We start from the raw sequence: 18713 nt of genomic DNA, 5'->3' as shown, positions 1-18713 counted from the left end.
AATTCCTTCCTTGCTTCACTGTAATAATGTCGTAATGCAGTAGTGACCAGTTTGTCTGCTCAGGATTGGTTTCCCCTCCTCCTGTAATTTAATTTAATTTAATTTAATTTTAATCACTCTAATTTTTGCTATTCTTACTGTGTCCTCAGACTTGTACCTATTCTGTGACTGATCAAATCTTCTTGCAATGCATCTTTTTTCTGTAAGGAGCCATGCATTTTGCTGCTGAAGAGGAACTGACACAGGTCTCCAGAATCTAAATTTGCTTCAACTTCATAACTAGACTATTGCAGCGGAGCTGCTTGACTTCTTCAACACTTTTGGGATCTCACATAGTACCTAATTAATTTGCTTTTGCTCAGCTCAGTATCATCTGTGGGAGAGGCTTTCAGACTTTTAACTTCACTGAATACCCCCCTCTTTGGTTGCATTTGCACATCATGGTAAGGCAAACGGACTTGGCACAAATGTGCTGGCTCCTGAGGAGGAAATTGCATCCACTTTGCTCCTCCCAGGACTTTTTAGCATAGCACTGCATCCAGCATAAGGTTTGGCCTCTCCTCTTTAACCATGATCTGTATCCAAGGTTTGTGCTACAGATTGAGGTTAAGGAGGAGAAATTTTAACCATGTGTTCTGGGTTCAGATGGCATGCTAAGCCAAAACATCTTGACTTAGCTGCTGTCCCACAGTGAGATAAAAAGCCTGCAAAGGAGCAAAGTGGGTGTGAGCTTCTCACTGGGTCACTGCACATTTCCACTGTGGTGGTAAGCCATACCCTGGCTTACCAGTGAAGTGTGAACCTGGCCAGCAGTCTTCTCTGCCAACCCCCACCTCACACATTGCAGATGCTCCTGTGTAGAGCCAACTTCTAGGTGCACTGTTCATTATGGTTTCTGCTGGGCTTCACAGTTGCACTGCATAAACTAAGAGTGCAGCCTAGAACAAATTTATGACTGCACATCCCAGGATAGTGTCATTATTTCCATGTTTAATGGAAGGCTCTAGTCATTGAGAGCTTCTACCATCTCCTGAGCAAAAGCAGAAAGACTGAGCCCAAGGTATCCATTTATTCAATGCCTGGGCAGCCTGATTTGAGTATATAGGCTGCAGCCCCTATGGACTATTTTTCTTAGGCGTAAGCCCCATTAAATTGAGTGTGCTTCCCTTTTATAGGATTGAGCTAAATGTATCAGATACTGGGTATCATGCCTCTTTCAAAACCCATACCCATTCTTCTGCCAACCTCCATTTGATCACAGATAAACTTCTATTTGATCACGCATACTCTCACACTTATAGAGGAAATATTCAGGGTCTGCATGGGTTTAACTTGAAATAAACTAGCGAGATACAATGTTTTGAGAAGGCTTGCTTCAGATATTGCATTGTAGGCCATGCTTGATCTTTTGCTTGCAACAAGCTTCATAGAGGATTGTGTCATAAATGTGTGTAATATGTTTTGTGGTGGTATCTCAATAGTTAAGGCAGATAGATTGCATTACAGGGTGTGTTACATCTTTCCTACCTTCTTTTAAAAGGGGTCTAGGGGTCAAAATGTTGTTCAAACATAATACAAAGAATTGTGCCCTGAGCATCCATATCAAAAATGCTTTCCAGTATTTCAGCCTGCTGTCCCATTTTAGTTCCATAGTAGCCAGGGAAATTAATGTCAGGGAGTGAGGAACGGAAAGACTTTGTGAATGAACTGTTTCCTGTGCATACAATGGAAGGGGGTTGAGATCACAGTACTCTGATTGCTAACACAGCTTCTTAATGTCTGGGGCTTTGGACTAATAAAAAGCTACATTAAGAATTACAGTGAGTGATTTGCAAGCCCTTTATGGATTTCTTTTGGTCCAGAGAAAACCATTATATTCACATCTAACATTTTATTTGACTCTCTCTCAGACCCACACTTTGTCTCTCTCTCACACACGAAATTCATGATCAGATGCTCACTATCAATGGTGGCTTGAATGGCAGCTGCTTTGACATTATTTTCAGCCAAATCCTAGATGTGCATTATTTGGAAGTAAGCTCCATTGCTTACTCTCAAGGAAGTTTGCATAGGATTGCAGCTCAGAGGGACAATTCATATCCATATCACGGTTATACTTTTATCAAGCCCCACACCCAAGAAAATCCTTTGGAAAGATGCTACGTTGTGATGTAAAGTAATAGAGAATGGGAATCATCAGACACTCAAAAGAGTTTTGTTAGTGTTGCTGCCAGACAGTGGCAAAAATACAGTTTAAAAGAAAGAAAACAAACTACTTCCCTCCATTTTTTTGGGGGGGGACTTTTAGACACTGAGACTCAATGCCAGGATTTTTTGAAAGATTGACGCTGATTGGTAGCAATTGCTTTTTTCTTTCTGAGTGGTTTGTATGAGTGAATTTGAGGTGTTATTCAAGTAGTTTTGGGGAGAGCCTGGCACCCACTGCTTTCCTAATGGTTGACTGTGTATGTAGTTTTATTACTCGACCAGTTCCTTCATACATTACAATTATTATTCATTTTATTTTATTTTATTTATACCCCACCCATTTGGCTGGGTTGCCCCAACCACTTGGGGTGGCTTCCAACACATATAAAACATAACAAAACATCAAACATTAAAAATTCCCCGGTAGAAGACTGCCTTGAGATGTCTTCTAAAAATTGTGTAGTTCTTTATCTCCTTGACATCTGATGGGAGGGCATTCCATGGCAATGTTGGGGCTGCTTCCCTGTGGAATCTTCTTATGACCACCACAGTAATATTGCAAGCATGTGTGTGGCTCCAGCCTCACAGGTCCTTTCTACCAGATCATCAGCCCACATGATTGGCCCCACCCATGTGTTTTGGGATTCCTAAGTAGTACTGTGGCAGCAGAGGAAAAAACCCTCAGAAAGCAGCTTCCATGCCACTGCAGCAATATATGAAGGGGCCCTAGGCGACCCTTGATTGACGTAAATGCAAACGCACTCATTCAGCACCCACATCATTAGTTGTGTTGCTGTTTAGCAGTTCAATTAAAGCAAGAAGCAGAGCAGATGTAACTGGGCAAAACAAACAGGCAGCTTGAGTCAGCCTTCATAATTTGGCACGGCATCCCATAAATAAATGCAGTAACTTGTTTAGCATAGTTAAGTAGTTTGCTACTCAAACAGGCCATATTTGCATGACATTCCTTTTGAGGAGCAGTTAAGATGTGGCAAATTAGCTCCGTGTCTTCAGAGTCTGACATGTTGCAAAGAAAAGAAAAATACCCTGCCCCCAAATATGCATTATCCTATATTAAGGATTCTGCACTTATTTCCTTCAGCAGCAAATCAAGCTAAGCAGAGAGCTTGCAGTGTGATTATTTTGTTCCATATTGTTGCTGTCATTCTTTTGTGCCTTGATAAGATAACTTGAGCCCTGAGTGCTCTTCATTTGAACTATTACTGCTCTTGTGCAGAATCTAAAACATATTGGCATGTGATGCCATCTGTTTTGTCTTCTCTGCTTAAAGAAGTGTCTCTTGTCACACATCTCAAACTTCATTCGGTACTATAGGTAGGTTCTCTACCTACCTCTGTGATGCCCTTCAGATTTCAATCTGCAAAAGTTCTATTTTTATTGGCTTCTTAAAACTCAGTGCATACATACATTTGAATTCAGTGTTTTAGGGCCTTGGTCTGTTGAAAGTGTTGTGCCATTGTGTTCATTCTTCTCTTCCCCCTCCCTTCCCAGTCTGGATGCGAGCCTGGTTGGTTACAGCGTGGTGCTGATAACACCAAGGTTGTGTTGGGAAACTGCCAGGGAGATAACGTCCATCATGAGCCCCCAAGCCGGAGTTCTGGACATCCATCGGCCTCCCGTAGTCACACAGATCCAACAGTTAGGGGCACAAAGCCTTAGAAATTCCTAGCCACATTCCAGGGCTTGGTGCACCCTCTTTCAGCAGAAACGCAGCCAAAAGCTTGCATCACAGAAGAGCAGAAGAGCATAATTTACAGACTTTATTAGAACATGAACAGAACAAAAGAAAACACGTCCATTCTGTCAGCGTCTCTGAGCCGACTGAAAACGAAAGGAATATCAGAACAAAAACATCCTGTAAATAGGACATGCGCAGACTCTGTAACTTACAAAAGCCTGCTCCCTCTTAAGGTGGAACGGAAATATCCTAACATCCTCCCCCTTTTCGTGTAACTGTTGTACCTGTGGTTCACCCAATTGCAACCTTTGTACATAAACCTTAAGTTGTTCTTTGTTAACAACCTTAGACAACAGATCAGCAGGAATTTCATTTCCTGCCATGTAGGACACCTGAATCAGTCCTTTCTGAATACACTCTCTTGCACGATGTAGCTTAATCTGCAAGTACTTGGTTCTCTGCTTGCAACTCTCGGAGTTCAGCAAAGCCAAACAAGATCTATTGTCTTGATACACTTGTATAGGACATTTCACAGACACCCTGATGTCCTTAAACAGTTGCATCAACCATTCACAATCCATGAGTGAAAATGACAGAGCATTGAGTTCTGCTTCACAGGAACTTAGGCTCACTGTTGTCTGCTTCTTGCACAACCAGTCAAACAGGCAGTGGTTGTACATGTAGCATACTCCAGAAGTGCTTGTACCATCCGTGGTGTCACTTCCAAAACTTGCATCAGCAAAGATTTCAAGACCCCCAGTCTTCTGACTGGTGAACCTCAGCCTGTAGTGCATAGTCCCTTTCAAATAGCGGGCTATGCGCTTCAGAGCTTTCCAATCCTGAACCGTAGGATTGTTGGCATGTCTGCTAAGCAGATTACAGCTTACAGCTATGTCAGGTCTTGAACATCTGGCAATGAAGTTCATCTTGCCTAGAATGCATCTGTACAGCGTTGTGTCAGAAAACGCTTCAGCAGTACTGTCTACCTGGTAACCTGTCACCATCGGTGTGTCTGCTGGGTTTGCATCAACCAAATTCAACCTGGTTAACACATCAGCAATTTTCTGTGTTTGATGTACCAGAAAATTACCTGCTTGGTCTTTCTCCACCTGCAGAGAAAGATAGTTGGATACCTCACCAAGATCCTTCATGTCAAAGTGCTCCTTCAGCTGAGCTAGGGTGCTTTGGTAAAAAGCCTGATTTTTCCAAAACATCAGAAGATCATCAACAAAACATAAACAATACAGTTTGTTTTGCCCCTCCTCCTTGACAAACACACATGGATCAGCTTTGCCCTGGTGAAAACCTAGAGAAAGCAATGTCTCAGTGAGTTTTGTGTTCCAACACCTGGCACTCTGCTTAAGACCATATAAGGATTTCCGCAGTTTACAGACCATTCCCTTCTGTATCTCCATCCCATCAGGTGGAAGCATGAACAGCTCCTCCCCCAAAATCCCGTACAAAAAAGCTGTATTAATGTCATGGTGGGAAACATGCAGTTTCTCCTCCGCAGCGATCTTGAGCATCAGCCGAATGCTCTCATATTTGACTGTGGGAGAATAGGTCTCGTGGTAATCCTGTCCTGGTACCTGTGAAAAACCTCTGGCAACCAATCTGGCTTTGTGTCTGACTACCTTGCCATTCTGGTCTGTCTTGGCCTTGAAGACCCATTTGCTGCCAACCAGTCTCATTCCTGGGACTACCGGTACCAGTTCCCAAGTTTGGTTCCTGTTCAAGGAATCAACTTCAGCCTTCATGGCATTAAGCCAAGGCTCAGCATCTTTAGAGGTCAACTCCTGAACCTCTTTGAAGCTTGAAGGTTCCCATACCTTCTCTGAGCTACTAAGAACAGCAGTTGCTGTCTTAGCAAACTCATCAGCATACCTCTTTGGAAGTCTGCCCTTGGTCGCCCTTTCAGATCTGCGTACTAGACGCAAGTCTTCTGGACTCATCTCCTCTTTCTTAGGAGAAAAATGACCAATGGTGAACAGTGGTTCTTCCAGTTCATTGTCAGACGCATCAGATGGTCTGACTGAGGCCTTTGCGCTCTGGTAGTCTGCTGTGTCATCACTGTCACTGACACCACCAGCAGCAGCAGCAGCGCCGCCCACTGAACTGGAATCCGAACTCTGATCATCATCATCATCATCATCCTCACCATCATCATCCTCATCCTCATCATCATCAGCAGCAGCTTTCTCATCTTTAGCTGCTTGCTTGACATCACCTTCATCCTCCTCTGGGTAACTCTGGAAAATTCCCACATTTTCCCCCCACTTAGGATTGTACTCAACACTCCTTGTGAACTTAATGGATTTAGAGTCAGTCATCCATACCCTGTATGCACCTTTTTCGTACCCCATGAACAAACCATGTGCCCCACGCTTCCCAAGCTTGTTGGTTTGTTGTGTGCGTACCCACATGTCCGAACCAAAAATTCTCATGTGTTTGGTGTTGGGTTTCTTGCCAAACATCTTCTCATAGGGGGTACAACCAATTGGTGATGACAATCTGCGATTAACGGTGTAAACCAAATTCCCCAGAGCCTCCCCCCAAAACTTATCAGGGAGATTGGCATCATGCAACAAGGTTTTTATCCCTTGCAGCAATGTTTGATTTGCTCTCTCCGCAAGCCCATTCATCCATGGCGATCTGGGCGTTGACATGTCATGCTGGATTCCCTTCTCAGTCAGGAAAGCTTCAAACTGCTGAGAAGTGAACTCCCCGCCCCGATCAGTAAATAAAGAAGAAATACGTTTACCGTGCGCATTCTCCAACCAAGCACAGAATGCCTTAAACTTTGGAAACGCTTGCGATTTCTGTTCGAGCAAATACACATGAATGTACCTCGAAAAAGAATCAATCAGAATCATGAAGTACCTTGCTCCTCCTATAGAGGGCGCAAGTGGACCAACCAGGTCCGCATGCACTAGCTGGTAGGGCTTGGAAGCCTGCCTGCTAGACTCCTTGCCTTTTGGAGCAACCTTCACCTTGTTCTCTGCACAAGATACACATTTCATGTGAAATTTACAGGGTTTGATGTTCAAACCCTCAACCACCTCTGGCATCTTGGCCAGTGCCTTCCAAGAGAGGTGACCAAATCTTCGATGCGCATCATGAATGCAACCTGCATGAAGAACTTTGTTAGTTTGTGCAACACAACAAGAATCAGCATTATTCACAACAGCAGTGTCATCATAAGTTATATGGAACAAACCATCCATAAACTTTGCATGCAAATAGTCCTCTTTGCCTTTACTGATGACACAGACGCTCCTCTTGAAGGAAATCTGAAAACCACGCCCAGTAAGCTGTGGGACGCTCAACAAGTTGCTTGCAGCTCCTGGAACAAAAAGTACATTACTGATGGTAGTGTGCAGACTTGCAAGTTTCACAGTCCCTTCTCCTGCAATTTTCAACGTCCTTCCATCAGCCAGGTGGATCTCACCTTCCTGAGGCTTGAAGGAGATAAAGAGATGCCTGTCCTTGGAAACGTGGCGGGTGGCACCTGAATCCACAATAAACCTGCCTTTGGCTGTTGGAGCAGTCTTTACAGCAAGCAAACCCTTGTTTTGCAGCGACGTGGGCTTTTGCAGCTTGCCCCCCTGCTGCTCCTGGCCATCAGACGTGCCTTTAGCCTTTGGTGAAGCTGTGCCAGCAAGCAAAACCTTGCTTTCCACTGGCGTGGGCTCTTCACCCTCCCTCTGCTCCTGGCCATCTGCAGGCGGCTGCCTGTGTTTCTGTTTACCTTTGCCTTTCCGGCCTCTGCAAAGGCGATGGCCTTGGTTCCCATGAGAAACAGAGCTCTCAGCTGCCGATTCCTTGGCTCCCCCTGGAGGCTGGAATGCTGCCTGGGATGACGTGACGGTCAGCTCCCCCTGCAGCTTGCAACCGGTGCCCTCAGCATCCCTGCAATCACCCGCATTCTGGGAAACAGCTAGGACCTCCGATGCAGTCAAACTCTGGGCTGGGATTTTTGGCTTGTGAGCTTTCAGCAAAGCAGTCCACATTGCACGTGCAGTGGTGTTGCCAGCCAGCGTCTTAATTTCCTCAAGAGATACAGATAGGACTATTACGTCCATCGCTCTCGAATCATGCGATTTCCATCTCTCTGTCAGAGGAACTGGGGGGGCATCAGAAACAACATGCCATACCCCAAACTGACGCAGCAAAGATTCACACCATTTTGCCCAGGTTTCATAATTCTGCCCATCCAACTTAGGACACTGAGTATCCCCATCAGCTTGGAAAAACTCCATTCCAGCTTTTGGCATTAGCTGTAAGTCTATTTATGCCTTCAAAGACTCGTTATCTTGGCAGCCATTAATTACGAAGCCTTTCTGGCTCGGCTCCCAGGCCAATTAATCTGCCGGAGATCAAAGACTCCTTGCGAGGTATAACAGAAAAGCGTCCCTTTGCTTTCGCTTTTCCCCCCTTCATACCTCAAACGCAGTCTGTTGCAGCTTTACTCTCCTGTAGGTGCCGTGAATCTAGGCCCATAACCTTGTTGTTGGGAAACTGCCAGGGAGATAACGTCCATCATGAGCCCCCAAGCCGGAGTTCTGGACATCCATCGGCCTCCCGTAGTCACGCAGATCCAACAGTTAGGGGCACAAAGCCTTAGAAATTCCTAGCCACATTCCAGGGCTTGGTGCACCCTCTTTCAGCAGAAACGCAGCCAAAAGCTTGCATCACAGAAGAGCAGAAGAGCATAATTTACAGACTTTATTAGAACATGAACAGAACAAAAGAAAACACGTCCATTCTGTCAGCGTCTCTGAGCCGACTGAAAACGAAAGGAATATCAGAACAAAAACATCCTGTAAATAGGACATGCGCAGACTCTGTAACTTACAAAAGCCTGCTCCCTCTTAAGGTGGAACGGAAATATCCTAACAGGTTGCAGGTTCAATTCCCACATTGGGCAGCTACATTTTCCTGGGGTTGGACTAGATGATCCTCCGGGTCCCTTCCAACTCTACAATTCTACGATTCTAAGACTTTTCAACGCACAGCTGCAGCGTGCCCCCACTCTCTGTGCCCCGTTTGCCATCAGATCTGCTCTGCCTTGGAATGTAAGCTCATATGAGGCCGCTGTAATTTCTTTGCTTTCTTTGGCTCTAGTCTCTCAGCAGCTCCTTTTGGGCTCCTGCTTCAAGCTTCGTGTCTGTGCCTTGCTGAGTCATTTATTTTCCTTTGTCTTGTTGCTCAGCCCCATGTCTCCCTGAATACTGTCTGGTCTGTTTGCCTGCTCCCTGGCTCTTTGCCTTCGCCTTTCTCCTGATCCAGCCAAGTCATCTGCATCCTGGCTTCCTACCCCCAGCCCCAACTATGCACAACAGCTAAAGACGCTGTGTGTTGAAGTTTGCGCTGCCAAGGAGTCCACCTTGGGGTAGGGATATTAATGAAGGTTTTCCAACTACAGTGCAGTAAGAGAGAAGTCACCCCTTGACTGATTATTTTTTTTTTTAAAGTACTATACAAATAAATGGCATTGGGGTGGTTAGAGGAGCTGTAATGCTGCTAGGCTTGTGGGGTGTCGCAGGCAATAGCCTCACTTTCAGCGAAGTACGGTTTGCAGAAAAATGTGAATCAGAAAGTTTTCCAGAAAGTATTCTGCTACCCTAAATTGATGGAGATTTGATTTAGCATGTTTATTCGATTTACATTTAGTAAGCGCAACTAAAAACACCTGAAATGATTTCCCAGAAGTATTTGAACAGAAATACTTGATGGGGGGGGGGATCAATAAAGTGTAGTTAGTGTGGTTTAAATGTTCAGTTTTCCACTTGGAAAATCATGTTAAGCGTTTTAAGGCATGACAACTGTTACATTTAGATTTATGGAAAGAAGACATTAAGAAACTAAGAATTGTTAACATACTATTTTAGCAAGCCTCAAGAGCTGTGCACATAAATTTGTGTGCTTCCTTGGGGTAGTCACCTGAAAAAAAGTTAATTAGAACTTTGGCTAATATTGACCTTGTTTGCACATAACGATAAACCACAGTTAATGGCTTGTCAGGATCACTTGTGCTTTGTTCCTGTGCTGCTGCAAACAGGAGCACCAAGCCTTGGCTTGTTGTTATGTTCAGACCCAGGATCGTGGTTTATGTCTCCTGAACAAACCATGCTCACTACTCAACATGAAGCCATGATTTGTTGTTGACTTGATGATGATGATGATTTGTTAGGGAGAAACTATGATCACAGTTCAGATATAACAACAAAACATGGCTTATGGCTGCTCCCAGTTGCAACTGGGAAGGAGCAAAGTAAGAGTAACCGGGCATAATCCCAGTAAATCATTTAGCCATGGCTTGTTAAATATGAACAGGCCCATTGTAGTCATTCCACTTGTCCAATTTGACCTCTATTGCGTTCATTCACAATTCACAAGGAAAGATATGGGGGGTGGGGTGAATTCCATGGACAATTTCCCAGCTTCCCCCAGGATTCCTGCAGAATTACTCCTATCCCATCTAGCACTTCCACATATATTGAACTGTGCATAAAGAAATGCAAAGTGCAATTTCAGCAATTCAGCATAGGGGTTTGAATGCCCAGAACCTTAACACTCGCTCCTAACACAAAACTCCTAAACAGTAGAAGCTCTTGCTAGGGTAATGTTGTCTGGGAAATGCTCAGCAGGCTACCAAGCACCAGGTATTCTGTACACACAGAACCCCACATAGTTCAGACAAGCCTTAATACCAAATAGGCTTCACATGCTCAGCATAGAAATTGCAGCTAAATTGAAATTGAGGAGAGTCTACATTATGGATTTACTGTGGGAAAGCACTGAGTTTAAGCTGATTCAATCAACAGATCGCTTTTCAACATCTATACTGAAATATTTGGGTACTGGCACCTGCAGGCTCTGTTTATATTCATGGGGCAAGTTGCATTGCCTTGGAGAGAGGCAAATTCTCCTGCCAAAATATAACACCAATAAGCATAATAATCGGGGCAGACTTGGGTCTTTCAAATTTCAGCGATGCCCTGTGCGAGGCCAACATTCAGTGCCCGCCTCCCGCCTTCACTTTGTCATAGTTGTGGTGCCCTGTGCATCCCCTAGGCTCAGCACCCAGTGTGGAAGAACCAGTCATGCTGCCCTAAACCCACCTCTGTAGTAATAGTAGTTATGTAAGGCATTGCAGATGTTCAAAGCATTTAACTTACATTACCTTGGTAATCATTATGACATATCAGTTAACAGTATTATGTTTTATTTAGATGGTGGGCTGAGGGAACAGTAACTTAGGGCACAAAGTGAAATTTAACCAAGGGACTTCCCGATTGTAGCTCAGATTTGACAATTATGCCACTCCAGTTAGCTGAGTTATATCTCCTTATATATGCCTACTGTCCACACTCTTTGTTCCCTCTAAAATGTCAGGTTCTGTCAAAATGATAAGGGAGGAGTAAGGATACAGTATGTAAATTGCACCACAGGACGCAAAATAATAGTTCTTTATTTTAGTTTTACTGAATAATAATTTTCCTGGTGCAGAATTTGAACAATAAGGAGAGGTGGATGTTTCTCTTACTACTAACTATAGCAGTGTTTCCTTTCTCAGGAGAGCAACTCAGTAGATGGTAGGGGTGAGAATGTGTCTTTTATATAGCTAGTCCACAGCTTTTCTATTCTAGAAATGTATTTTAGTGCTACACTAGTTTAACTGCATTGGCTTTACCCCCCAAAATTGTTCTGAATCATTGTTAAGTGAGCATTACTGCCAACGGACTGTTAAGAAGCCCACAGAACTGCCGTTCCCACCTTTCCAGTTGAAGTTACTGTGTTTGTAGGCCCTTACGTATTGTATGATATATATGCAGTGTAGTCCTCTGTTGTGGTACATATTATATTATGTTTGCATTTACTGTATAAGCACCAAAGAAATATATAGAACTTTAGTTACTGAAGTGAATACCAAGTCCTTGTAGAAATTACTTAAGATAGGGAAAGAGATGGAATATATAAACATCCATTACAGTGGTCTCTTCTCAAGGGGTTTTAAAGCAAATTATGTAGAGATTTAAAGGCAAAATCCTTTCCATCTTCTAAATTTCTTAATAATTTTCATGGTTAGAGTACTTTGATGTAAAAGGGCAGAAACTGAACTCCATAGAACATGGCTGTGATTTGGTCAGTCCCACAGAGAATGAGATAGTGAAGAATGCATTAACTCAGCAGGTGTCCATCAGGCACAAATTCACTTCTTCCTCCTAGGCATAATAGGAGATAAATTATTTTTTCTGCTATGGTGGAGAAGCAGTGTGATCTTTCTTCTGTAATCTTCAATATGTTCACTTATGTCATCGTCACTGAAATACTTAGATGCAGTAGTTTCCCTCCATTTATTATTTTTTCCACTTTATTACTATTGTACCTCGCCCTTCCTTCGAGTAGCTCAGGAGGGCTTGCACCACCTTTCATCATCCTAGGGTAGGTTAGTTAGCCTGGGAGACTGAGGTGGACCCAGTAAAGCCAGATCTCACTGGCTAAGAAATGTGTAGACTATTGGCTAAAAAAAAGTGCTCAGTACTGTGAAAGACCACAATGGATGTATGGCATATGAGAGAGAGAGTCCAATTTGTATGCTCCAGCTTTGTACTGTTAGCATATTTTGCATATCAATGTTGTAACCAAGAAGGAAGAGGAAAGAGAGCAGATGGACGTGAACTCATTCTATTACTTTATATATAGACAAAGGAGTAATTGGTAAGCATAGCCTATGTCTCTGGTTTTAGACATAGTGTGAAAGGATTGTCAGGATTCTAGTGAGAATATGCAGACAAATATTGTAGTTTTCAGAACTTTGAGGCTATGTGTCTATTAGCAACACTGTTGGGTCCAGTTGCCAAAGCAAAGATGGTGGCATTCAGCCAGGTCAAATAACTACAGTTGGACATTATGTGCCAGGATTGGTTACGGATTTTGGTACGTATCCGTGAGAGAGAAAATTAGATACTGTGTATATAACCTGTGCCAGCTGTACCTATAAAATACCTAATCTAAAACACATTTAGTTGGAGAGCATCTATTTACCTAATTATATTTAATTTCCCTTCTCTCCCAGCACTTACAGAATCCTGCCAACTTCCACAATGCAGCCACAGAACTCCTGGATTGGTGTGGCGATCCGAGAGCGTTCCAGAGGCCCTTTGAACAGAGTCTGATGGGCTGTTTGACGGTATGTCAACTCTGGTGCAGCAGAATATTTTTCCACTGGCATTTTAAATTGCTGCCTGCATCCCTAAGGATGGCTGGTTTGGGGAGGAGGAGGTGGAGGCTGTGCAGCTAAATACACTGATTCATTAGCCTCTTATTCCTCTTCCTTTACCTCTCCATCCCTTTTCTAACAGAGCACCTGAGTTTTCTCATCCTATAAGTTGTGGGGTAAGAGATCATTAAAGGTTAGAAGATGTTGGATTTGAGAGGTGGATTTGTTCCTCCTCAGGGCTTTAGGACTAAACTTGGGGATTTTGACTGGCTTTGCAAATCAGTCAAGAAAAGCTACCAGTGCATGAAAAAGTTTACAAGCCCATTGCTTATTTATATATCCGTGTTATTCATATGGCCTAAACGAAATAAAAGGAAATTGCTTTTGTTAAGTTTCTGATCTTCATTGCTTGGGCTTCTGACTTGGCTCAGAGGACTTGTTGTGTGGCTATTTACAATTCTGTCTTAGACCATGCATACATTAGCCTTAGCTCTGCCTTCCACCTATGTCTCCCCTCTCCCCTTTCCTACCTAATCCAGCTGTGTTTGGGACGGTGCCATTATATTAAATACTAGATACTGCATAGTAGTGTACACACAAACATATTCAACAAGTGAGCTGCTACGGTAAGGTGACTGAGAATGTGTGGTGTGAACCAGGAAATCTCCAGTTCAAAGCTACTATAGCCACAGACTCACTGAGTGGCCACAGGAAAGCCACTATTCTCTCACACCCAACTGTAATATCTCCACACAAAAATGGTGTGTACATTACACATCTTTACTGCTGAAGCTAAATTTGTTCTGGTCTTGTAAGCTGCTGTTGCCAAATCACTGCAGTTCAGTGTTTGATGTGTTATTTATCCATGGTTTTTCAGATCTGTTTTAAAAAATAATGTAATATAATATGATATAATAATCACTATTTAAGCACTAGGCTGTCTAGTGGGAAGAGGCAGAGTGCTAGTAAGGCCTACTGAGCCTTTAATTGAACATTTTCTTCTTGTAGCTTCCACTTCTGTTATTTCTTCCTGTTCATTGTAACTTGGGGATTGCCCCGTAATTGCCCCTTAATTCATCAACTTCCGTTCCTTGCAGGAGGTATATGGACTGGTGGCTTTAGTTCCTGATATTCTTGCATCATTATATATGTGTGTGTTACACAGTTTTATGCATGTTTTAATTATATTATAAATCATTCTGGGATGCCTCGTGAGAAGTGATTCATAAATGAAATAATATTGTTGGTGTTATTGTTGTTAATGCTAGTTTGGTTTCAAAGAAAAATAAATATAAATGGAAACTAGTAAGGCACTCCGCCACCAACAAAAGCTGACTAATTGAAGAGCAATTCATCACTAATTCCCCAGCTGCTCTGAGAACAAAGCAGAAACAAAAAAGGTATAATGTGCAAAGAAAAAAGTTTTAGTGTAGAAGCAACCTGGATTCTCAAGCCTCCATTTACAGTATCCCTGCCTCTTGAGTGTTACTAATACCATTTATAGGCATAAAAGCGTTTTTTGGAAACACATTCTTTTTGTAACAAAATATGGAAACAAAAAACAAAACAAAAAAACTTAACAATGTGTCTTATAGCTAAAGACACGTTGTTACCAGTTCTTTTTGGTTTTTTTAATGAATGGCCACATTTGCCTCTGAATATTGGGGCAAGGATATGTTAGAAAACTCTGACTCTAAGGAACCATATCTAGGACTTCTCTTTAGAAACCTTATTCAAAATGGAATGTATGTAACATAATTCCCTTATCTACTTAAATCTTTGTTATGTGTTCAATGCTCTAGAGTGTTTTTTCTACATTGGATTATACCTCAAGTTATTATTAGGTAAAAGTTTCTGATTTATTTCTTGTTCAACATTTAATGTTTTATTTGTTGCCAAAAGGAAAACTGAAATTACCATCCAGCCTGCAAACTTTATTTGCAAATATTTCTGTTGCCACCTTTCATTTATTCTGGTTTAGTGCTGCTATTTTTAGTTTCCTTTTTACGTGTGTTTTTGTTCTTTTTACATGTGTTTGATTTGATTGCATGTTGCTTTGAGATATTGTAGAAACGTGAGAAGACAATAAATATTCAGATAATTTCAAGCACACTCAAGTGCCTTAAAACAGAATATGAGTTAGCAGCTGGTTGCCATTTTTTCAGTAACTGAAAAGCTTGCAAAATTAAATGAGGAAAAATTCGTTCTGACACCAGCAGGGGGGGTATGCACTTGTCTCTTTCTACCAGTTATGAGATTCACTGAGAGTTTTGTAATTAGCGGTTATTAAACTCTTGATTAGCAGGAGAGTTAGGTTAAGAGACATTTTCCTAGCAATATGGTGATGTGATGAGGGAACCAGAGAAAGCTGCAGCCAAGTGATCAGTTTTCTATGTGAAAATATAAAGGGAACCCTTGCAGGCTGCAGTGTGGAAAAGCAGTTTTTTCCCCTGCAGAAATGAGGAAAAAATGGTGGGCTGATTTGCTTTGTGTAGTTTCGTGTTGTCAGCTTGCATCAGACCCACTTCTTCCATCTTCATTTGCAAGCTATTCTTTCATTATGATGGGATCAGCACTAGGGAGAAATTGAATTCTGAACTTTCTGGGAATGGAGTTGGAATTTCAGCTTGCAGAGTCTGCTCATCCTTCCCACCTTTTTTTCCAGCCCTGAAAACCTCTTATCATGCTACTCCCATTGCCCTTTTCTTTTTCATGTTCTGCTTGTCCATACCAGATTCTCAACTTGGATCTTTCAACTTATAATCATTTCACCCTCTTGTGAAAAACACCACATTTTTCGCTCTATAAGACGCACCAGACCATAAGACGCACTTAGTTTTTGGAGGAGGAAAACAAGAAAAAAATATTCTGAATCTCAGAAGCCAGAACAACAAGAGAGATTGCTGCGCAGCAAAAGCAGCGATCCCTCTTGCTGTTCTGGCTTCTGGGATAGCTGTGCAGCCTACATTCACTCCATAAGACGCACAGACATTTCCCCCTACTTTCTAAGAGGGAAAAAGTGAGTCTTATAGAGCAAAAACTACGGTAAATATATATGTTGAGTTTTTAATCTTAGTTCTGTGTTTCTTAAACTTGGGTCTCCAGCTGTTGTTGGACTACAACTCTCATCATCCCTGACCACTGGTTGTGCTAGCTAGGAATGGTGGGAGTTGTAGTCGAGCTAGAGATCCAAGTCTGAGAAACACTGCCTTAGTTGGCAACTAATGTTTAACAGGTTCCATATTTGGATCAAGCAAGGACCAACAGCATTGGTTTTGGCCACTGACTCACTCCCATCCAAGCTAAGGGCAAAGGGCCCATTAACCCTCTCTGCAGCTGCTCGCATTTGCCTGATGCCTTGGATCATCCAGCACCAGAGCCAGCAGGTGGGATGGATAATAAAGAGACAACGTTGCGAGAACATCTGTTGCTGTCCACACTTGTGGAGAAGATTAAAAAGCCCCTTGCCTTTACCTTGGCTTGGAAGGAAGCAGCTAAGATGCATAAGGAGCAGGGTTTGGGGTTCAGGGACCGTGCTTGGGGCCTAGACTTGGCTCCTGAGCTGCCAGTTGTCTCTCCCAGCCTTAATTTGTAAGACTGCCTCTCTTCTAAGTGTAGAATAATGAGAGCAGACTATTTTATAAGTGCACTTTAAGGGTTCTGATCTCATAAAGCAGCAAATGGAGCATTCGTTCGGCAACTGCTGCCAACTTTCCCACTAGTTTAATTGAGTTAGAATGCAGCGCCGTGGTTGCAAAGCTGGTGCATTTAATTAACTTTAGGAGACAGAAGGGCTGTAGCTCACTGGCAGAGTACATACCTTGCATACAGTTCAAACCTCTTTCCAGGTTAGGCTGCAAAGGCACCTGTCTGTCACCCTGGAGAGCCACTGCCAGTTAGCATAGACAGCACTTAGAGAGGTGGAGCAAGGGAAGGAGGCAGCTGCTGCTCTGCCATGTCTTGTCTTCCATGCACTTGTTTGTGACATCAGTGGTTCTAGGTCACATGGGAAGAATCCATGATGCAGCCAGGTCTGTAGTCGGGGTGGGTGGAGGCTAGAGGGGGCTGCCATTTAATTTTCTGTGCCCCCCCCCTAATATTCAATCACCTGGAACCCATGTGTTTAAATGTCCTTTTGTCCTGGTTGTTGTTGTTTTTCTCAGCAAGTTTGTGAGTGTGAGAGCCATTTTTATTTTATTTTTTGACCACAAGGCAGTTGACAGTAGCTGTAGGTTTCCTTTGAGCAGAATGACTCAACAGCACATCTTCAATTGCTTAGAGTGGAAATACGTATTAGCAGTACTAACTAACATGAAATTTGGCCCCAACTTCCTACAAATCCTCAAACAAGCCTCAGCAAAATGCAGAACTAACAATATGGATTCTAATACTATAGCTATCGAAAGAGGCACGAAACAAGGGTGTCCACTGTCTCCTTTCTTATTTATCCTGGCTCTGGAACCCTTAGCAATCTGAATTCGAACAGCCACAGACATCAAGGGAGTGAAAATAAAAGGCAGAACCTATAAATTAGGGCTCTTTGCAGACGACCTAATGGTCACAACACCAGACCCCATAAACAACAACCTCCCTAATCAGAGAACTCAATACATTTGCAATGGTGTCGGGCCTACAGGTAAATTTTACAAAGTCAGAAGCTATGTGCTTCAACACGCCTCCTCACACCCAAAAAGAACTCACTAAGGTCACCAAAATAAAACTTTGCCACACCAAGTTCAGATACCTAGGGGTACAAATAACCAGAAACCTCAATAAATTGTACCTCCACAACTACAAGCCCCTGTGGCGACAAATTAACATACCTGAAGAGATGGAATAACATGAATTTCACTCTCTCAGACAAAATAGCCATGATCAAAATAACCTACCTATTCCAAACCCTCCCAATCTGGATCCCCTCAACCCAACTCCGCAGTTGGCAGAGAAAACTACACTCTCTTATCTTCTCACATAAAAAACCAAGAATAAGCCCCAAATACCTGCACCTCCCCACCTCAGAAGGAGGATGGGGAATCCCCAACATAGAAGCATATTACATTGCCAACCAAATATGCCATATAATCCCATATATATTATAACATGTATTATGTACATTGTGACATCATAATGCTTTGTGTGGAGAGGAGTTGGGTGTCATGACAACCTGACCACAGTTATCCATGCCCTTGAAATATCTCAGATTGACTACTATAATGGGCTGCCCATGGGGCTACCCTTGAAGACTATTTGAAAGCTGCATTCGATTAAGAAAGCCGCTTCTATTTTTCCATTTCCAAGTGATCATTTTGAACCTATTACACCACTGCATAAAGAACTTCACTGACTACTAATCTGCTTCTGAGTGCAATTTATAGTGCTAGTCTCTACCTTTAAAGCCTTTTTATAGTCTGGCATCATAATCATCATTATATTTATATCCCACCTTTTTGCCTGAAGGAAGCTTTGCTTCACTATCAACTTGCCTACGTATTGAAGTTGTCCTTGGTGGTTCTCCACCGTGTGCCTCTGCCTCCAGAGAAGTTTGCCTGTTCTGCCTTTTGGTGCTGGGCAAAGCACCCC

At 42.8% G+C, this 18713-nt stretch overlaps 1 protein-coding gene and 1 long non-coding RNA gene across 12 annotated transcripts in view; one reads left to right on the top strand and one right to left on the bottom strand.

Annotated features, from left to right (window-relative positions):
* ZMIZ1 (zinc finger MIZ-type containing 1) overlaps window positions 1–18713 on the top strand; it is a 375238-nt gene that overhangs the window by 231376 nt on the left and 125149 nt on the right. For all 11 annotated transcript variants that reach the window (XM_081191309.1, XM_081191308.1, XM_081191313.1 and 8 more), the window contains one exon: window positions 12990–13103. In XM_081191309.1, coding sequence (XP_081047435.1) covers window positions 12990–13103 — 114 coding nt within the window. The remainder of the gene's footprint in view (window positions 1–12989; window positions 13104–18713) is intronic.
* Window positions 13893–18695, bottom strand: LOC308585617. The gene is made up of 2 exons (XR_014007542.1): window positions 16954–18695; window positions 13893–14012 (listed from the first exon to the last, which is right to left on the bottom strand). It is a non-coding gene; the product is annotated as an uncharacterized lncRNA (long non-coding RNA).

Source organism: Podarcis bocagei, assembly GCF_964188305.1.
Source record: "Podarcis bocagei genome assembly, chromosome: 4".
NCBI classification, from domain to species: domain Eukaryota; kingdom Metazoa; phylum Chordata; class Lepidosauria; order Squamata; family Lacertidae; genus Podarcis; species Podarcis bocagei.
The sequence above is the reverse complement of the archived record's forward strand: the minus strand, read 5'-3'. Positions and strand labels throughout refer to the sequence as shown.